The 19400-nt window shown below is 39.5% G+C and overlaps 3 protein-coding genes across 3 annotated transcripts in view; 2 read left to right on the top strand and 1 right to left on the bottom strand.

Annotated features, from left to right (window-relative positions):
- LOC5575076 (cyclic nucleotide-gated cation channel beta-3) overlaps window positions 1-4587 on the top strand; it is a 37292-nt gene extending 32705 nt beyond the window's left edge. Inside the window, exon 7 of the mRNA XM_021849788.1 lies at window positions 2892-4587. Within this exon, the coding sequence (XP_021705480.1) occupies window positions 2892-4144 (1253 nt within the window). The 3' untranslated portion in view covers window positions 4145-4587. The remainder of the gene's footprint in view (window positions 1-2891) is intronic.
- A 10852-nt stretch (window positions 4588-15439) lies between these two features.
- LOC5575075 lies at window positions 15440-16640 on the top strand. Its single transcript, XM_021852063.1, has one exon. It carries the CDS (start codon window positions 16017-16019, stop codon window positions 16557-16559), a length of 543 nt encoding a protein of 180 aa, XP_021707755.1. The 5' UTR covers window positions 15440-16016; the 3' UTR covers window positions 16560-16640.
- On the bottom strand, window positions 16559-17496 carry LOC5575074 (WAP, Kazal, immunoglobulin, Kunitz and NTR domain-containing protein 2). Its single transcript, XM_001661762.2, has 4 exons — window positions 17344-17496; window positions 17197-17256; window positions 16810-16986; window positions 16559-16732 (listed from the first exon to the last, which is right to left on the bottom strand). The coding sequence occupies exons 1-4, from the start codon at window positions 17345-17347 to the stop codon at window positions 16626-16628; spliced, it is 348 nt and encodes a 115-aa protein (XP_001661812.1). The 5' UTR covers window positions 17348-17496; the 3' UTR covers window positions 16559-16625.
- Window positions 17497-19400: the final 1904 nt, after the last annotated feature.

Raw genomic sequence — 19400 nt, 5'->3', positions numbered from 1 at the left:
CAGGTGCCCTGGGAGAAGTTGCCAACTGTATTTATCATAGATCAGTCAGAGCAAATGTTTCGGAATAACTCCACCTTTAACCCTTTTAATCAGCTTCAGGCGTTTTTCGAAACTGTCGCAGGCGGCACGCACGACTTCCATGGGCATTTCATTCCAAATACGCTGGATTACGCTTTTGAATTGGGCCAAATTGAACGCTTTGTGCTCGACATCATATATGACCACACGAAGGATTCAGATCTGGTGAACTGGAAGGCCATTCATCTTCGGCCAAAAAGTCTGTTGAATTCTCCCTGCACCAGCTCTAATCGAGATTTGCTGTGTGGGAGAGTGCTATATCTTGTTGGAAGGCATAATGGTCTCTTCCAAACAATTTTTGAACATTTGGCTTCACAACTTTCTCCAAAATTTCCGTTTTATAATACACGGCATTGACTTTAACACCTTTTTCGATAAAAACGAGGGGTAATTTACCACGCTTACAAATACCTCCCCAAACCAGCACTGAAGCAGCGCTTTGAAACCGTGGAATGTTCCTATCTCTGTCTGACACATTTCTCGACGAGGCGGCCCAGATTCTGTCGTTTTGGACGTTATGGGATTGTTGTAAAACAAATTACTTTTTATCGGAAAACACATAATCTTCTCTAGCGTGCCGGGAAAGGATGAGTTTGGCTCTTTCGAACCTTTTTTTTCTTTCATGGTTCTGAAACTCCATGTACTTTGCACTTTTTAAAAGCATGGTATTTCAGATCACTTTCGAGGATATTGTGCATGGTCGATTTCGAAACTCCCAAATCTGCAGCCGTAGAACGCTGAGACTTTCTTCGGATCCGTTCTCTTACAACCTTTATCACTCGTTCAGTCCTAACTGAACGTGCCCGGCCGGATCTCTTCCGGTCATCCAACGAGGAAGTATCACGGTACCGTCTGATTGTCTTGTAGACAAAATCTCGCTTCACACCTTGGCTTTTCAAATCTTATCAAATGGTTTTTCAAAAAATAGCGCCTGGGCGCTCACCATTCACAAACTTTTTTTAACACAACAGCCCGAAACTCTTCTATTGTCGATTACAAGTGAATACTGAATGAAAAAAAAAACATTCACAGTTTTCATTCATTAGTGTAAACGTTGCTCTTAACATCAATACATTGATGATAAAAGATCCTTTGTTATACGACGACACAGAAAGGAAAAAGTGTATGAGAATATATTGAACACGGTGTACATACAATAAACTATTTGATGGAGTTTCTGCGCGACAAAATGATTTTCAAGTAGCTTCAGTTTGGAAGAATATTTCTTCTTTTCGAAGAAATTGTCCGCCGGAATTCGCCTGCTGGTCTCTATTTCAATGCAATACTCTGGAAAGTTAATATTTTTAATGGAAAGTCTCTAAAATATTTAGTTTAGATGAGCTGTCTCCAGAGTCTCTTTTTTTCCTTATTCTGCTTGCATCAGGACTCAATTCAAAATTGCAAAATTGTACAGGTTCTGAAGAAATCTTCAGAGACTAGAACGGTTTCAACAGGCTCTTGAAGTGTGATTTTATTTAGAATGCATTCTGAATCTCCTACAGGGATCTCTCCAGATATTCTTCAAGTATTTTTTTTACCAATTCTATCAGAAATTATTCCAGCGATTTTTCAAAGGATGCTTAGAAGAATTTCTCCAAGAAATCCAATTTCCTACAGATATTTTTTTCACTTGGGCCGAATTCTTCAGTTGTTACATTTCTACAGATTTGTTTTAAAGAAAATCTAGAAAGTTTTCGAAAAAAATAGCTGAAGGTTTTTTTTCAAGAAACTTTGCCTATTCATGTGGATTACTTCAAGAATGCATTCACGTTTCCTTCCATAAATCCAAATTCATTGAGGGGTTCTTCGAACATATATATATATTTTCTAGCAATTTCTCCAGCACTTCATCCAAGTAATACTACGATTACTAGATTTGATTGACTTTCTTTCGGTTATCCTAGCAAATTATCTAGGAAATTTTCTATAACTTCCTCAAGAGTTCAGGAATTATTTCAAAGGTATTTGTGTTGGGACTGTAGTGTCGCACCCGTAGGTAGAATATACGGGCTTCGTTTGTGGTTGGTGTTTAGAAGTATGCTATGCTGTGCTTAGTGGAAATGTTACTTGAGTTATCAGTCAGTAGATGTCAGCTGGAATGGGCTAGCTTGTTTTCTTTGTGCTTAGAATAAGCTATTCTGGAATTGGAGTTGTCTTTGTGGCTGGTTTCCAATATTTTGTATGTTAAGGGTGAATTTAAAACATCTACAAGTTTTATCAAAGGTTAATTTGCCATTTCCCTGGACGCATTCTTGGAAGCATGCCTGAAAACGAACATTCAAGACTTGCTTGAGAAAACCTCAAAGAATTACGGAGGAATTTCTATAGAAATCTTAGAAATAATTTTTGTAGCTTAGGGAATTCACTAGTTAAAATCCTGAATCCCTGTATAAATCCTAAAAGACAATTTAAAAAAAAAATCCATCAATTTCTGAAAAAGTTTTTGATTGTATTTAAGAAGATGGTCAGAGGTGCAGAAAAAGGTCAGGAATCAACTGCGGACTGCCATTTGGATGGTATATTTTATTTGGTAATAACGGTAATTGAAGCACCGTGATTTAGAAATAAAACCGAATTAACGATATTCCATACATGGTAGAAGTCACAAGTATAGTCCATAAATTAAAACTACTAACAAATTACTGTAAATAATGCAAATTTTTTTAAGACCTTCCTTTGGGCGTATTCCTTGATAAAACAAGCAATTTTTGCATTACAAAATGTATACTAATTATAATCTAGGTCAATATTACCCTGGATGAAGTTATTAAAAATAATGTTTAACTAATTGAAATTATGTTTTTCTTAACTAGGACTCGGTTCAAACCGATGGGTGTTCAACAACAAGGGCCATGCGTACGTGCGATGCTTTGCCTTCGCCACCAAAACGGCAACCTCGATCGGGAAGAATCCAAAACCGGAAAAGGAAGGCGAATTACTCTTCATGACGGCAGCCTGGTTGATGGGAGTATTTGTGTTCGCATTGCTCATCGGTCAAATCAGGGACATCATCGCCACGGCTACAAGGTCGAAATCGGAGTACAAACAACTGGTGGATGAAACTTTGGAGTACATGCGACAGTTGAATCTGCCGACGGATTTGCAACGAAGGGTTAAAATGTGGTTCACTTTTACATGGGAGCAGCAACGCAGCTTGGACGAAACGCACATAATGGATGCCTTGCCGGCCAATTTGAAGACCGATATTGCGATATCCGTGCACATTCAAACCCTATCTAAGGTGCAGCTGTTTGCCGATTGTGAGGAGGCATTGCTTCGGGAGTTGGTGTTGAAGTTGAGATCGGTTACTTTTCTTCCTGGGGATTATGTTTGCCGTAAGGGAGAAGTTGGAAAAGAGATGTACATCGTGAAGACTGGTCAGGTATTGGTTATGGGAGGTCCCAGGAATGATGTAGTATTGGCTACGTTGTATGAGGGATCGGTATTTGGAGAGATCAGTTTGTTGGCGATCAACGGAGCGGAAGGAAATCGGCGAACGGCTGATGTGCGATCGAAGGGATTTTCAAATCTGTTTGTTTTATCAAAATCTGACCTGAATGAAGCGATTGTGTACTATCCAAACGCACAAGCCATTCTAAAGAAGCGTGCCAAGAGTTTGATGCGTAAGAACGCAGCTCGCGAGAAAGCTGAATCTCAACAGAGCATCGATGCTAATGACGCGGATACGGATGTAGTGATCAGCAATCCTGACCATAACAAATCGCCAAAGCTGTTGAAAACAGTTATACAAGCTCTACCAAGAGAGTCCGCAGCAGTTCAGCTGCTGACTCAGGGTTTCAAGGGTGACCATGTTAAGATGGATACCGAAGAGCCGTTCAAAGCAAACAACGATGACACTGCATCGATTCGCAGTGTAGAATTGCACACCACACAAGTGCAGATCGAGAACGAGAAAAATGTAGAACTGCCATGTGATCTGGTGTACAGCATCAAGAAAGAACTGATGGATAACAACAGCTACATTAACCTGACCGACGCAGAAAAGTATAAGTTGTTGAACGAACTATCCAAAGATGAATATGAACATCATAAATCCCCAGTTTAAGCTAGTTGTAGTCACCTACAGTTGACTCGCCACAACTCGATATTCGAGAAATTCTCGATGGGAGGAATAAGGAGCTGTCAAGATATTGAACAAGATATCGAGATGTTGAGATTCAGCTGTATTTTCTATCCCTTCCACGTCATGTACTTTATTGACTGTTAATTGATGTGAGTCACTTCTGACAATTACTACACGAGATCATATTTCTATGCAGATAATCGCAGCAATAAGTGTGAACGATCCTGTTATATGCTATTGCTATTGGTTGTCTGTTTGATTTGAAATATGATTACTTGAGTCTTGAATGGTGCATTATTAGCATTTAAACGGAATGGCCTCAAACAAAACCGGACTAAAAGTCAATGATTGATGTGTGTAATGATTCATTATACCATGTATTGAATTGGTAATAAATTATTCTTATTATATGTGTAATACTGAAATCGTGTATATCAATTTTGAAGACAACTTCCTTGCATGTATCGGAATAACAAAGTTTGCTCACTAATCACGATCTACTGAGGCTACTTATTAGACATCGTTTATGCCCGCTCGTAGGGAAAGATGATTTTAGCACGGTATTGATTAGACAAACAATTTTAGTTGGGGTCGATAATAACCAGCTATATTGCGATGAGCTGTAGCCAGAGAAGAGTATTTAGCAATTTCATTCCCTTAGCAATAATTATCTTGTACACAGCTCAAATAAGCTTTGCCGAAATGTTATATGATAAACAATTTTATATGATTTTATATGTAAATTCACAATAATTTTTTGTTGATTTTATGCTTTTAGATTTGCTCCAGTAAAAATCAATGAGAAAAGATTGTGGAAATTAAACCGATATCTAAAATAGCGCCAATTTGGTTGAAGAGGAAGTTTTTAAAACTACCCAAAGCAATGAAATAGTACTTTTTGCAATTCCGTTGCAAATCAATCAACTTTTCATTGAGAAGTTGATCAACATAACGGCCTACTTTTCCTACTGAGAAAAACAGTGCTGAAAAGTGCTACTTTTCAGCACTCTTTTCGGTGCTGAAAAGTAGCACTTTTCAGTACTGTTTTGGTAGGCACCATCCGAACAACCCAGCCTCTTCATGCCATTTGTGCTTATTTGCGCGGCATGTGAGTCGAGACGAGTCCTTCTCACCTCGGGTGATGTGAGGCGACTAAAGCTAATCCAATGGGAGCGAGTCGACAATTGTTCCTCATTCGACTTATCTCGCCTCACATGCCGCGCAGAATTAGCATAATTGCATCTGATCCGTTGTGCGATCTGATTCCGACAGGGGCTGTCCATTCACCACGTGATCAGTTTTTTGGGATTCCTGGTCAACCCCTTCCCCCCTCGTGGTCATTTGTCCATACACAAATTTATAAAATTTGTATGGACCGTGATCATTGGCCAGACGCTCCCTCTCCCCATGAATGACCACGTGATTCTAATTTGGTATCGAATAGTCCAACATTTGTAGTCAGCAACTGTTTGTACTGTCTTACCTGATTTCGATGGGAGCGTGAAAACTTGTGACATTCATGGGTAGGTACTACTGTATCACAGCCTACGTGATTGAAAAATACTGAATTGATACTACGCATGGATGTGTGCCCATGTGGGTTCTCTTGAAATGTTTGTTTGTGGTTTTAGAGTTCATCCAGCTGAAATGGCATTTTTTGAAATAGCAAAAAATGTTGTAGGCAACTCGTTCCATCTTAGACATCGTCGAAATGCTGTATCACGTCAGCTACACCAGATGGCCGCCCCATCAACGTAATGTAGGTATCGCGACCCCGGAAAGGTATCATATCGAATTCATTAACCACCAAGAAAAATGGAGGAAGAAGAAGATATGTTACTTTCGGCAACCGACCTGGCAACGAGAAAAGAACTATGATTGGTAACTCGGTACCGTAAATTCGGGTGAAATTGATCACCGTGTCACACGATTTTTTCCTGATGGAGCAAAACAATCAAATTAACCTGCATTAAATGAACGTTTTTTGTCGTACCTATTGTCTAATTGTATGTTGTGAAGCTTTTTGCGTTACAGAAGGTTTATTTCTATGGAAAATAATGTAAAATTTCAAAATTATGTACGGTGCAGTACTGACAAACATCCATAAACTTCTAGTTTCAAACAAGGGTTGGGACATGGTATAAACCTAAAAATTTGTGAGGATGCTTAAGGTATATCCCCAAACCAAATTCCATCACCAAAGCCCGGACCAATTTGCTCATTCAGTTGAAACAATTGAATTTCTGTTAGCTATCAGGAATTTCCTTAGGAAATTTCATACATTTAGGCGTTATCCGCGTAATTCTTGAAATTTAACTATTCATTATTTCTATAAATATTGTATTGTTAAGAACTTAGCAGCAAGCATATTCGAACTCAGAGAGCTCAAATTAATTATGTAAAGTTGTTTTGAAAACTCAAAATAATCGCATTGACAAGTGATCAATTTCACCCCGAAATGAGATACACTGATTTAAAAGACAATTTACACCGCCTTGAGCACATAAGGCTGCACAGACTGAACGATCACTAACATTAGGCAACGGGCAACACGAAACACCCAGTAGCCCAGCGATGAATTTTTCGTTTGACGAAAAGTTTTCACCGACTGGAGCGGGAATCGAACCCACACCCCATGGCACAATACGCTTAGACGACTGACGCCGCTAACCGCAAGGCCACGAAGCCCAGAAATATTTCTTAGCACTAAAATTACATTTGTTAGAAAATTTCGGTGACTTAAAAAAACACTTGTTGATCCATGGACCAATGCACGAGTTCACTAATTTGACGTTTGAGCGGTGCCGAATTCACTCGTTGCCATAGTCGCGTAAATAACACGGCACCGCTCAAACGTCAAATAGTGAACTCGTGCATCGGTCCATGGGGTTCTGCACAAAAACGTACCTGTCCCTTTCACTCTTTCGTGAAATTTGTAAACAATAAGGCCAGTAGAAGTCAAAATCCCATACAAAATCAAAACACTGCAGAGGCCTATAGTCAGAAGAGCCACGTGACATTCTCAAAATTCAAGCCTACTACTATTACCATTCCCAGCACTGGTCATGGTACTAAACATTGCCGCATGCATGTTAAATGCAAGGTTTGCGGAAGTTTTTCTCACGTTAAGAACGTCTGCCATGTGAACAAAGATGGTTAAAAGGAACCATCTTTGATGTGAAGAAAGATACTAAGAAGTTTGAATGCGGAAATTGCGGGGTAACCATAAGGGGTGGGATTTGGGAGTATGTTTTCTCTTTTCAAAAACATGTTATTGTGAAGGATTTGTCTAAGAAATTTGTGGGTAATGGCTGTTACTCAGGCAGGATCCTAAAACTTTTGATAAAATCTTGTTTTTATTCAATAATACGATAGAGTGTGTTCTTGCTACTGCTTTGGCATTTTTTTCCGCTAAAATAATGGCTTTACCATATTAAAACTTTTATTTTTAATGGATCCAAATTTGAACCTTGGCATTTTTGATCATGTTTGACGTTCGCTTAGGGCTACAGAGTTTGTTTCTATCTGACTTCTCAACACTGGGGTTGAACTTATCTGAAACTTTGTTATGCAGTGTTGAGAGACTGTCCTGGATTATGGGTCAGTGGTTTTAAATCCGGACATCATTAGGAAAGCCTGATATCAACTAGTGAAAGTAATTTTTATGGGAAAATTAGAGAAGAATTGTAAACAATATATGAAAGTCGGTGTGAGTTATCAGAATACGATTGAATGTGAGATAAATCGTGTAAATCTTTCGTGATTGACACTCAACCCGCATATTCGAGCTGCATGTGCTCAATTTCAGGTAACCAAAACATGATAATATTACTTACGTGCAACATTGCGTACATCGATTCAGTCCAAGAGACGATTTTCATAAACGATATCCAATAAAATCATGTTTTAACACAGTGTCCAGATTTAAAAACATCTTTTGCTTCCGTTGGCTGGATTTAAAGACAAGGTAAGCATCAATATTTTAATAATCTTCTTGTAAAAATCATTATGTATACCGGATATTTCATCACTTTTATGAAGATCTGGTTTGTACGAAAGTGTTGAACAATAGAATAATTCAACAAAACATACTTAAATAAGAGCTTGAACATGTGTGTCGTCGCAAGCGTTCGGGTATTGATTTATCACGGTATTTGTTATTACAGTCATCTCTCCCTTACTCGATATTGAAGGGTCCATCGAATTAGGGAGGTGTCGAGTTACAGAACACAAAAGCAGTGCAACTGCGTTCCAAGGAACCATCGAGTTAGCCATGAAAACCAACTTTTACTATGGTTCTCTAACTCGATATCGAGATACGGAATATCCAGTAAGGGAGAGTCAACTGTATTTTTATTTTCATACTCAAAAGTCTGAACTAATTCTAAGGGTTGACTGGCCCCTGGCTAGAAACAAGGCTACGCCAATAGCAATTTGACTCAAACAGAAGCGAGAATTTATCAAGCTTGAATCGAAAGGATAATAATAGCTCCATCGGCGTACTCTATTGAACACTGAAATTTTCCTCCCAACCTTACGCTACCACTAAAATCATCACCTTACCGTCAAGCGCGTTTAGCTTTGCGTTGGGTAACAATACCTGCCGCCTGCTATATTTGATTTTATAGATGCGTTGATTGTGGTGAGCAGGCTTTCGACCTACCCCGGAACATATCGGTAGGGCACGTGGTCTACATTAGTTGAAAGCTATACGCTAAAGGATATTTAATGCTACCTATTCATCATGCCTGGTAGCGTACACCGTTCACCCGTCCTCCTACTATTCACCATCCTACAATTCTTTTGAAGCTCACGAAACTTCGCTCTTCCACCAAACTTATTCGTTAGAGGAAATTGCTCTGACGAATTGAGCTAATTTGAACTTTCTGCGAAACGATGTGCCTCACTATACACTGCCGTGCAAAATTTTGGAGTAAACTCCCTGAAAAGCATACGAAAGGGCCTTGTCTGTATCTCTGTGATAACATGTCTAATCGGAAATCTCTATGACTCATTCGAACGGTTAAGTTAATTTCACTTCGTAAGCAAAAGTTTTGATCAAAATAATTTTAATTTTTCAAAAAATACATTGAAAAAACATTATTAATTTTTCCAGCAGTGTTTTCTGGGGTGACCCCAAACTTTGGCACTGGAGTGTACATAAAAATTGTTTTTTCGCTGTATAACATTCATGAAATCGATTCTCGAACCCAACTTTAACCAATATTTCCATGCTTTCACCATCAGCGAGTTGTGTATTGTTAATTCCGGTGGTTCAATATTGGCTGGTTCTACGCTGCAATCATTCCGTTTTGAACTCGATAACAACATGAATAGCGTCAGTGAAACAATCAAGTTTAAAATTTCAACAGCTTGTTTCCAAGTGTCAAGGGCACGCAGCACTATACTACTCTGTTTCGAACGAATGAACCACCTAGCGGCGGAAGTCTATGTGCTGAATGAACCAATCAACCGGTGCAATGCGATATTAATGCTTTTTGATTGAATAATTTTTGGGGAGGTAACAAACAACACAACCTCTTATAGGCGGTCCGATGTTATTTGAACTTGACATTGGGAACTGGCGTGATATGCACACAGCAAGGTTTGGAGAAATGGTTTTATGTATGGTGCGAGGGTGGATATAGTGTACATAGTCCAGTTCAAATACAGCTTATTTTAGAAATAGAATTCTGTACTCGTTCAACTTGTACGTTTTAATATTTTTTAACTGAGATTATTGAAATTTGTGGCAAAGCAAGGGAAAATCACAACACTTTGTGCTGTGTGTTATCTAAAATATATCTTCTTTATCTTACAAACATATTGGAGTATAGATAGGCTTCAGACTTGAAAAGGTAGTTAGTGATCTCAGGGATCTTCACTTTATAGACATAAATTAATAGATAACCAGATTTGATTTCTAAGCCTATCAGAAGTTTTGTTTCTCAGTAGTACTATAATGTAAGTACAAATTTATCATCCCATAGTGAAAACTCATTCATTAAACCATAATAAAGAAATTTGCTGAGGAGAGCAATTCAATCCGACGGATAGGAGTAGAGATATTCACGAGTTTGTTTGTTATTTAGCTTTATTTAGGATTATAGCCCTGCAAACATCTACAAAAATCCCAAACAAAATTAGTTCAAAAGGGTTTTTTTTTCTTCAGCAACATCCTTCATTAAGGATTGAAGAATGAGTTTTCACTATGGGATGATAACTTTATACTTATATTACAGTACTAACGTGTTGGGAACATTTCTCAAAATTTCTCCATAGTAATTTCCATATGAACCTTTGGGCCACCTTTAAATCACCACCTAGAAAGCTGAAAATTTCACGGAACTCTATTTTAATGGTAAGGATGATAAGGAAGATATGGGAGATTGGACTTTCAAACTTTTTAAAATTTTGAATCGCCTCAATGTATGTACCAGGGATTGAATCCAGAGAAAATTGAGAGAATCTCTCACGTATCGCTCTCTGTAACTATCTTAACATGCAGCACATTATGAGAGACTGTTTATCGTACACTGCTACAATTTTAATCAGCTCGGGGGGATAGCAGTGCATGATAAAATCCCTCTAAACAAGCTCCTGTATGCATATTGTTAAACGATTTATTTGCCTAACATTTGTTAAAAATTGCTCATAAGTTTCCACCTTACGATTTGGATTTTGCGACATCATTTGTTGAACTTCATATGAAAATCAGTTTTGTTCATTAATAGTTAGTTACTTATATGGCTTTACATCAATTATCTTGATAAAGCCTCGCCAATTCACTCGGTTCATGGCCGCTTCTCTCCATCCTCGACTGTGACCCACGCTCTCCAGGTCCTGGTGCACCTGGTCAATCCACCTAGCTCGGTGCGCCCCACGCCTTCTTGTTCCGACCGGATTCGTAGCGAACACCATCTTTATAGGGTTGTTGTCCGGCATTCTTGCAACATGCCCTGCCCAGCGTATCCTTCCAGTATTCCCGACAAACATTGTCGTCAGCCGTCAACAAGAATCCGAGGTAGACAAACTAGTCCACCACCTCGAAGGTATCCCTGTCTATCGTGACACTGCTTCCTAGGCGGGCTCTGTCGCGCTCAGTTCCGCCTACCAGCATGTACTTTGTTTTCGACGCATTCACCTCTAGCCCGACTTTTGTTGTTTCGCGTTTAAGGCGGGTGAACAAATCTGCCATCGTTTCAAATTTTCTCCCAATAATAGCCATGTCGTCCGCGAATCAAATAAATTGTCCGGATCTCGTGAATATCGTGCCTCGACTGTTAAGTCCAGCTCTCCGCATGACACCTTCAAGCGCAATATTGAACAAAAGGCACGAAAGTCCGTCGCCCTGCCGTAGTTCCCGCCGAGACTCGAACAAACTGGAGTGTTCGCACGAGATCTTCACGCAGTTTTGCACACCGTCCATCGTTGCTCTAATCAATTTTGTGAGCTTCCCGGGAAAGCTGTTCTCGTCCATGATCTTCCATAGCTCTACACGGTCAATACTGTCGTATGCCGCCTTGAAATCGATGAACAAATGGTGCGTTGGGACCTGGCACTCACGGCACTCTGGAGGATTTTCCGTACGGAAAAGAACTGGTCCGTTGTCGAGCGGCCGTCGATGAAGCCTGCTTGATAACTTCCCACGAACTCGTTTGCTATAGGTGATAGACGACGGAAGAGAATCTAGGATAGCACTTTGTAGGCGGCGTTTAGGATGGTGATTGCACGATAACACGATAATTTTCACACTCCAGTTTGTCGTCCTTTTTGTAGATAGGACATATAAAGCCTTGTTTCCACTCCTCCGGTAGCTGTTCCGTTTCCCAGATTCTGACTATCAGCCGATGCAGACAAGTGGCCAACCTGTCCGGGCCTATCTTGATGAGTTCGGCTCCGATACCATCCTTGCCAGCGGCCTTGTTGTTCTTGAGCTATTGAATGGCATCCTTAACTTCCCCCATCGTGGGAGCTGGTTGGTTTCCACTGTCCGCTGTGCTGACGTAGCCATCGCCTTCGCTGTCCTTACCTTCTGTGCCTGTGTTCTCTGCGCCATTCAGGTGTTCATCGTAGTACTACTTCCACCTTTCGATCACCTCGCGTCCGTCCGTCAAGATGCTCCCATCCTTATCCCGGCACATTTCAGCTCGCGGCACGAAGCCTTCGCGGGATGTGTTGAGCTTCTGATAGAACTTCCGGGTTTCTTGAGAACGGTACAGCCCAGTGAACGAAAATGTACCGTCAAAAACTGTAGTGAGTGTGACATTCACACATTGACTACCACTACCTCCATGCAACAAAAACATTCATGCGATACTGAAAATAAAAGTGAACCAGCCGCCCTAGCTTGAGGGCTGTCCATAACCCTCGGGCTATTTTTTTACTATTAGAGCCCTCTCCATTGTGGTCTTTCGTCTATACAAAAAAAAATGTGTTGATCGTGATCTTTGGCCAGACAAACTCTTCCGCCTTCCTCTTCCATAAATGACCACGTGGTTTATGGATAGCACCTTGTGCGAGATCAAAACGAAGCAGAACTTACGAATAAAGAGAGTAGAAGCAAACCTAAAAAAACAATGCCTAGCGCTTTATTTGTGTCTCATTTCTGTTGCTTTCAATGAACGCCCTCTACAATTTCAATAGCGCAGCAGTTAAATGCTGTTTAGAAGACTGCAAGATAACGTCATAAGGGATGATCCTTCTCCACGAACAACTACGGGAGACTCCCATCCACCCCTGATGCGTCACTTGATATATGAACGATCTCTAAAGGCGGCGTATGTAAGTTCAAAGCTGTGATCAAGTGGCAACTTGGATCAGAAACAAACGCGAGCAGGATGCTTGCTACGATTAAAGCTCCGTCGTGACTGTTTTTTACATTCATTTTGCACTCCCATCATGCACAACAGCATAACGTTCATGGTAGGCTGAAAAGAATAGCACGCTACTGGCTGCAGTAAGAATGTATCAGTAGCAACCCGAATGTCACATATGAATGTTTTGAAACCTCCTGCCTGTGAATGTAACAGCGATGCGACAGTAGCATAAAAAATGTACTATACGCTTCACTGCTAGAAATACGGGGTTTTTAGTGAATTTCTACGCCTAACAGTCTCACTGAGATTAGTGTCCAATTATGTGCTGAGCATACTGCTGTAGATAACCATTAATACGTTAAGATTGTACCGAATGTGTGGAAGTGAAGAAATACGATTTGATAGTTCGGGATGAAATGCAAAGCTTTCTGTATGTTAGATAATAAGAAAATGTATGAGTTAGAGCAATAAAGAGTGGATAATTAGGTTTATAAGATTTAGTAAAACGATCAACCGTTAAAAACGACAAACTGATGGAACATACACTTCGTAATTGCTACTCTGTGATCAATCCGGAAAGTGATATTGCACAGAGAACCACTCAGATGGAGCTTGGGTTTTGGCGTTTTACCATCTTCACTGTACAATCACACTACAGTGGCCACACTATTATGGGTCACCTTGTCACGATTATTAGTCACTCTGTTCCACATGCAATGTAAATGCAATTGACCCATATTAGTGGGTGACCCATAATAGTGTGACCACTGTACCTTTTAAATTTCTAGATTGATAACGGCGTCGGCCACGTCCATATGTACATCGGGGAGAGGAAGGAAAGTTAATTAGATAGCCGTAGTTAAAAGAAAACCGGAGAATCCTACAGCTACCATGGAATAGGAGTGTCTTATTAGTGATGGATGAGGTATTCGACCGTATGGATACCACTGTGGTAAGCGGTTGAAGCGATATATTCAATGCGATACTGATTATGTTTGCGTCAAATGACGCAGAGAAATAGACAAAGATAGTTATTAGAAAGAATGTTATAAATGTGGCACTGGCCTTTGATTGAGCCCACAACCTCCTGCTTGGGAAGCAGAAGTAATAGCCATTAGTCCACCAACCCCGTCCCAATAAGATATTGTAAAGGTGATAAATTGCTATATAGACTTTTCCATCAGCAAGCTTTACTGAAACTCATCTACGATTTCAAGGTTGTTTTGCGGAGTAAATATTTAACACAAATATTCACACGATCTGATTTTTCTTTGGATTTGGTTTGCATGATGTTTGATACGTGATACGTGCATGATATTTGAAACTTAGTTTCAAATTCGTCAAAGTATTCGCCAATTGCACTGATGAGCCAGTTATTTGGATATGCAAATTCATGAAGTTTGTTATGTCGCAAGATAGGTCTCAACATCGACAATATAATGACCACTTTCTTTTAGGAGCAGGGTGTTCAAAACAACCTGGAGTGTGATCAAGTCATCCAGAAACGTTTGAGACATCCTTCTTTAGCCTTGATTTGGGAATTTATGAATATTTATATAAAATATACAAAAGTGGAGGCGATATACGTGCATATATTATGTGATGAATAATAGCATACAATGCCAGTGTAAAAATTCTCTACCGAACTAACCTGTGATCTTATGCGACTATTGATGTGAAGTTTTGCGAAAAATTTACACGTCTTCTCAGTGAGAATCGAACTCACGACTCCCTGTTCTCTAGTTAGGGCGCGTTACCCCTACGCCATGAGAGGACTCATGAACGCAGAAGTTAACCTGATTTCGATTTCAGCTCAGCTAGTTGCTGGCTAGTGTAGTGTGCTATTTCAATACTTAAAAAATAATGCGCTCTCGGGCTAGGCATTAGATATAAATAGAAAGCGTTGTGTTTGGATGGGCAATGGCCATCTAATTCTTCCGAAAGAGGTGCACTTTGCGAAAAAGGACCACGTGATTATTGAGCTGAAATCGAATTCAGGTTAACTTCTGCGTTCATGAGTCCTCACATGGCGTAGGGGTAACGCGCCCTAACTAGAGATCAGGGAGTCGTGAGTTCGATTCTTACTGAGAAGACGTGTAACTTTTTCGCAAAACTTCACATCAATTTGTCCATCTATTAAAAACAAGACCAAATAAAGATTTTACCAGACTTTTCTCGATAAAGCGGCATCCTTTTTTTATGTAACGCTTTTTGTATGAATATTAAAAAAAAATGTATGTGTCATTACGCTAGACCCTCCTCCCTTCCCCCTTCGAGAGTTACGTAATTTGTGGACGCCGACATGATATGATGTGATATGACATTCATCCCGGGAAAATATTTTGCATAATTGCTTTATTGATGATTGACTAACAAATTATTACAGATATTTATGCAAATTGAATGCTAATGAATTTCGAACATCTCTTAGTAGATATTTCTAAGCAAGACGCAGTATATATTCTAAATTGCATGTGAGTGCAACATCTCAATGTTTCCGCTTGTTCGACAGGTTTACGCACTCACGTGTTGAGGTGAGGAGTAGTATCTATATGCAATCACTTTATTGTACGCACGTATCAATTTATAACTGCCGAAGGACATTGAAGCGCATCCTCCCCACCATCATTCGTTATCTGGTAGAGTTTATCGAACTATCGGTTATTATCTGGGTATACTGAACTTGGGTCGGCGCAAGATCATTACCAATAAACGGCGCCTGGGCAAAGAAGAAAGTGAAACTTGTTCGTTGTTCTTCCATTCCTAAATGGGTGTACTAACAATTCATACAAACGACGAGTGCCAACGGCACTTACCAGCTCTATACGGTGCACGGCAGAAGCGGTAAATAATTTAAGATGGGTACAACAACTTGTTAAGAGACGACAAGAGAAGAAGCCTACCGCTCCTTCACACTCAGGGCCGGTTAGGTGGCATGAAGTCTTCGTCTTTGACCTTGGACGAAAAATTCAATATATAGATCAGGCTGGCCAGGAAGAGGAATTAGTATTGTTTCTAGAGTAGTGTTAAGAGCAATGTCGTTCAGGTGCACAATCGTTATACTTGCCACACTTGGCACGCTGTGTTTAGCTGCACCTCAGAACAGTTTAACCGTTGGCGGCAAAACCGATGCACTTCCTGTAAAAAGTGATCGTGACAAGTATGAAGTAGTTGATAGTGTTCCGCAAGAATCTGCGAGGAAAAACGAGAGGAATCTGCGGAAGGATGACGATAAAGCTTTGGAAGAATTTCAAGCCAAATCAGCACATTATTCGTATGACTCGTCGATCACGGACACGATCAGTGATCAAACCGTTCAACGACAGGAAACCCGCGAAGGATTAGCACTGAAGGGAATGTATGCATACAGTGATGGGTTCTACAAGCGTGAAGTGCATTACGTTGCGGACGATAAAGGCTACCGATTGGTGAAGGAGATCTCCATCCCCATCGGAGAAGGGCCACAGGAAGATCCAAATGGAAAGGCTGACGTTTCATCATCACTATCTGGATCGTACTCGATCACAGCCGACGATATTGCGCGACCTTCGTACAAAAAGCATCCGAAAAAAGTGTAAATGTTTTAGCTCAGTGTCTATTTATTTGTAAAAAGTTTGTAAAATTTGTTTCCGATCAAATAAAGTTCAAGCTCGTACACATTTTTGGCGTTTGGTTGATTTGTCCAAGTCACATTTCTCGTGAGCGCTGCATTTAACATTTCCGCAGTAAGTTCCGGCTCCGCCTGATTGATCTATAGAGAATGACACGCAATCAGAAACCTGTTTGTAATACGATTCGTAATGCAAAAAAATCCCTAATAACTCTTACATTTGCTTCCACTCGATCCGCTTGATCCACTCTGCGTAAGCTGGTTGGGACTGACGCAAGATTTATAGTTGCACGTGTTCGGGCAACACTTTCCTCCGCTAGTGCTGCAATCAACATCGCTCAGGCATTTTGGAGTGCAGGTTTGCACCTTGGAAGACACCGGACACTGACCAAATGCTGCGAAAACAAAACCAATCACCAATATGACATTTTACTACTCATCCTTGATAGGCCTATTCACAAGACGTTTCAAATCAGCTGATCGGGAAGCTCTTTGACAGTTCTTCTATGAAAATGACAGGCTTGTGTTAGCACCGGTCCTCCACCGATGTAAACAAATGCATAGACGGACCTGTCACATGAAAAGGCCTATATCAGTTTACTTACAGGCAGCATCGATTGCGGCAATCGCGACCAAAACGACGAGTCCCAGAACCAGAAATTTCGCTGCAATATTCAAAGATCATTAATTAATCGATTGTTCGACAGTCGCAGATTGTTGATAACTCGTCCGATGTGAACTTTAGAGCCTACCCATTTTTATAAAGTTCAACCACTTTTTCCGTTTTCTGCGAACTGGTATCAATGAACCACTTGTGTATCAATACCAACGATAACGATGAAGCGCTGTCTTATAAAAGTTGTGTTCCGATCGACTGACGAACTGAAAATGGCAAGAAGACCGAGTCGAAGCAAAAACGAACCTGTTTAGATGCGATCGGATCATAAGTACCGTCGTTCAAGTCGTATAATTCACAGTACAGTCAACAAACATAAGCTAATAAACTGTCTTGAACCTGACCGGAGGCTCAGGTCATTTGAATATATGGGCTAGGAAGTTGTAGCTCTCAATAATAATATGAGATCATCCATTCAGAATGCCACTCCAGTTTTGAGAATTTTAATCAGCCTTCTCTTTCGTCTCGTTTTATTCTACATTTAGGCCATCTCTTTTCATGCTTTTCGGTACCTCTAGAACCTTAACCTACTCAATGGACAATCCCAGGATATGGACTTTTTGGAGTTACACTAAGTTAACAGTATACTATCGCAAATATTTGGTTAGGATTGATATAGAGGCTAACAAATGTTAAACATTTAAAGGATTTTATTGAAGTTATAACCTATGCTCATTGGTCCCAAAGCCATATCTAGGAAGACAAAAATATTTGCGCCTAAACCGTCAGTTTTAAATATATGGTGTCTTCGGGAAAGTTTCTCCATATTTTTCAGACATTTTTTTCAGTGATGTGAAATTAGGGTGGCCCACGTGGTTTTGGAGATCAGAATATAAACTTTTTTGCTGATGAATTTAGGCCAATACAATGTTCTACAATGTTTTAGAACAATCGGTTTGGATCAACTTTGCCCGAGAACACAAATAAGTTAGGGTAGTCCTGAAAAATCAGTTTTTTCTCAAAAACTTTTTATGCGACAATTTCTCGCAAAAACTTTGTTCCAACCATTTTTAGAAGAAACTGCTGCTTATGGTTGCAGAGCTATCAAAGATTTTCTTCGAAAAACAAATGTTTTTTTTTTGTAAAATGTCGATGTCTCTGAAAGGCGCCAACGGATTTAAAATCTTTTGGCGCCATTAGAAAGATCTTTTCTATTAATGGGGATAAAACTGTGAGGAAGTTATATGTTTGAGGAGAATTATTGAACGGATTTTTATGATTACTTTGTATTAGACACTTTTAGAACTTTCAATTGTGCACATTTTCGCTGAAGCCACCAAGAGTTATCTCAATTGTTTGTCAAGATATACACGTTTTTCGTTCAAAAGCATAGTATTTTCAAAAGTATTTATTTTCTTCAAACAAAAAACGCAACAAAGTTTTTGAGAGAAATAACCGCATAGAAAGTTATCGAAAAAACAAATGATTTTTCAGGCCCACCCTAACTTATTTGTTTAAAAAAATCATTTCTCGCGAACCATAAGAGATAGAAATTTGGGTTCTTGGGCAAATTTGCTCCAAATCGATTGTTCCAAAACATTGTAGAACATTGTATTGAATAAATGCATTCGCAAAAAAGTTTCTATTCTGATCTCCTAAACCACGTGGGCCACCCTAATTTTACATCACTGAAAAAAATTCTTAATTCTCAAAAACGTGAAATTGAAGCAAATTTAATGCAATTGTCATTTTCAAAGTTTTCGTACTTCATGTATATTCATTTTATACCAGTAAATTTGTATGGTTATTCCTTTTTTGTAAGTAATTTATTATAATGTTCTTCAAAAAAAAAATATGTTGGCTTCGTTTTTAACGCTAGGTTCCAGAACAAGAAAGTTCATAACATTAAGCAAAAGTTTTTGTGGAGGTTATTCTAGACAAATCGTATGAAGTTCAAATAATATTTACTAACATTGAAACAATCCTTTCGAGCATTAGAAAAAAAACTAGAGCCTTACGTTGAAAATTGTGACGGTTACAAAAAAAATCATTTCCCGGGAAATGAAAGCCTTCGATAGGATATCACATAGTATTTTATGCAAAATACTGCAGATAAATTTTGGATTTTCCAAACATTCTGTTTCACTGATTCAATCATATCTCCAAGGACGTGTTCAAACTGTTTTTTACAAC

This window comes from Aedes aegypti, chromosome 3 (genome assembly GCF_002204515.2).
Source record: "Aedes aegypti strain LVP_AGWG chromosome 3, AaegL5.0 Primary Assembly, whole genome shotgun sequence".
NCBI classification, from domain to species: Eukaryota; Metazoa; Arthropoda; class Insecta; order Diptera; family Culicidae; genus Aedes; species Aedes aegypti.
This window is presented reverse-complemented; position numbering and strand designations above follow the sequence as displayed.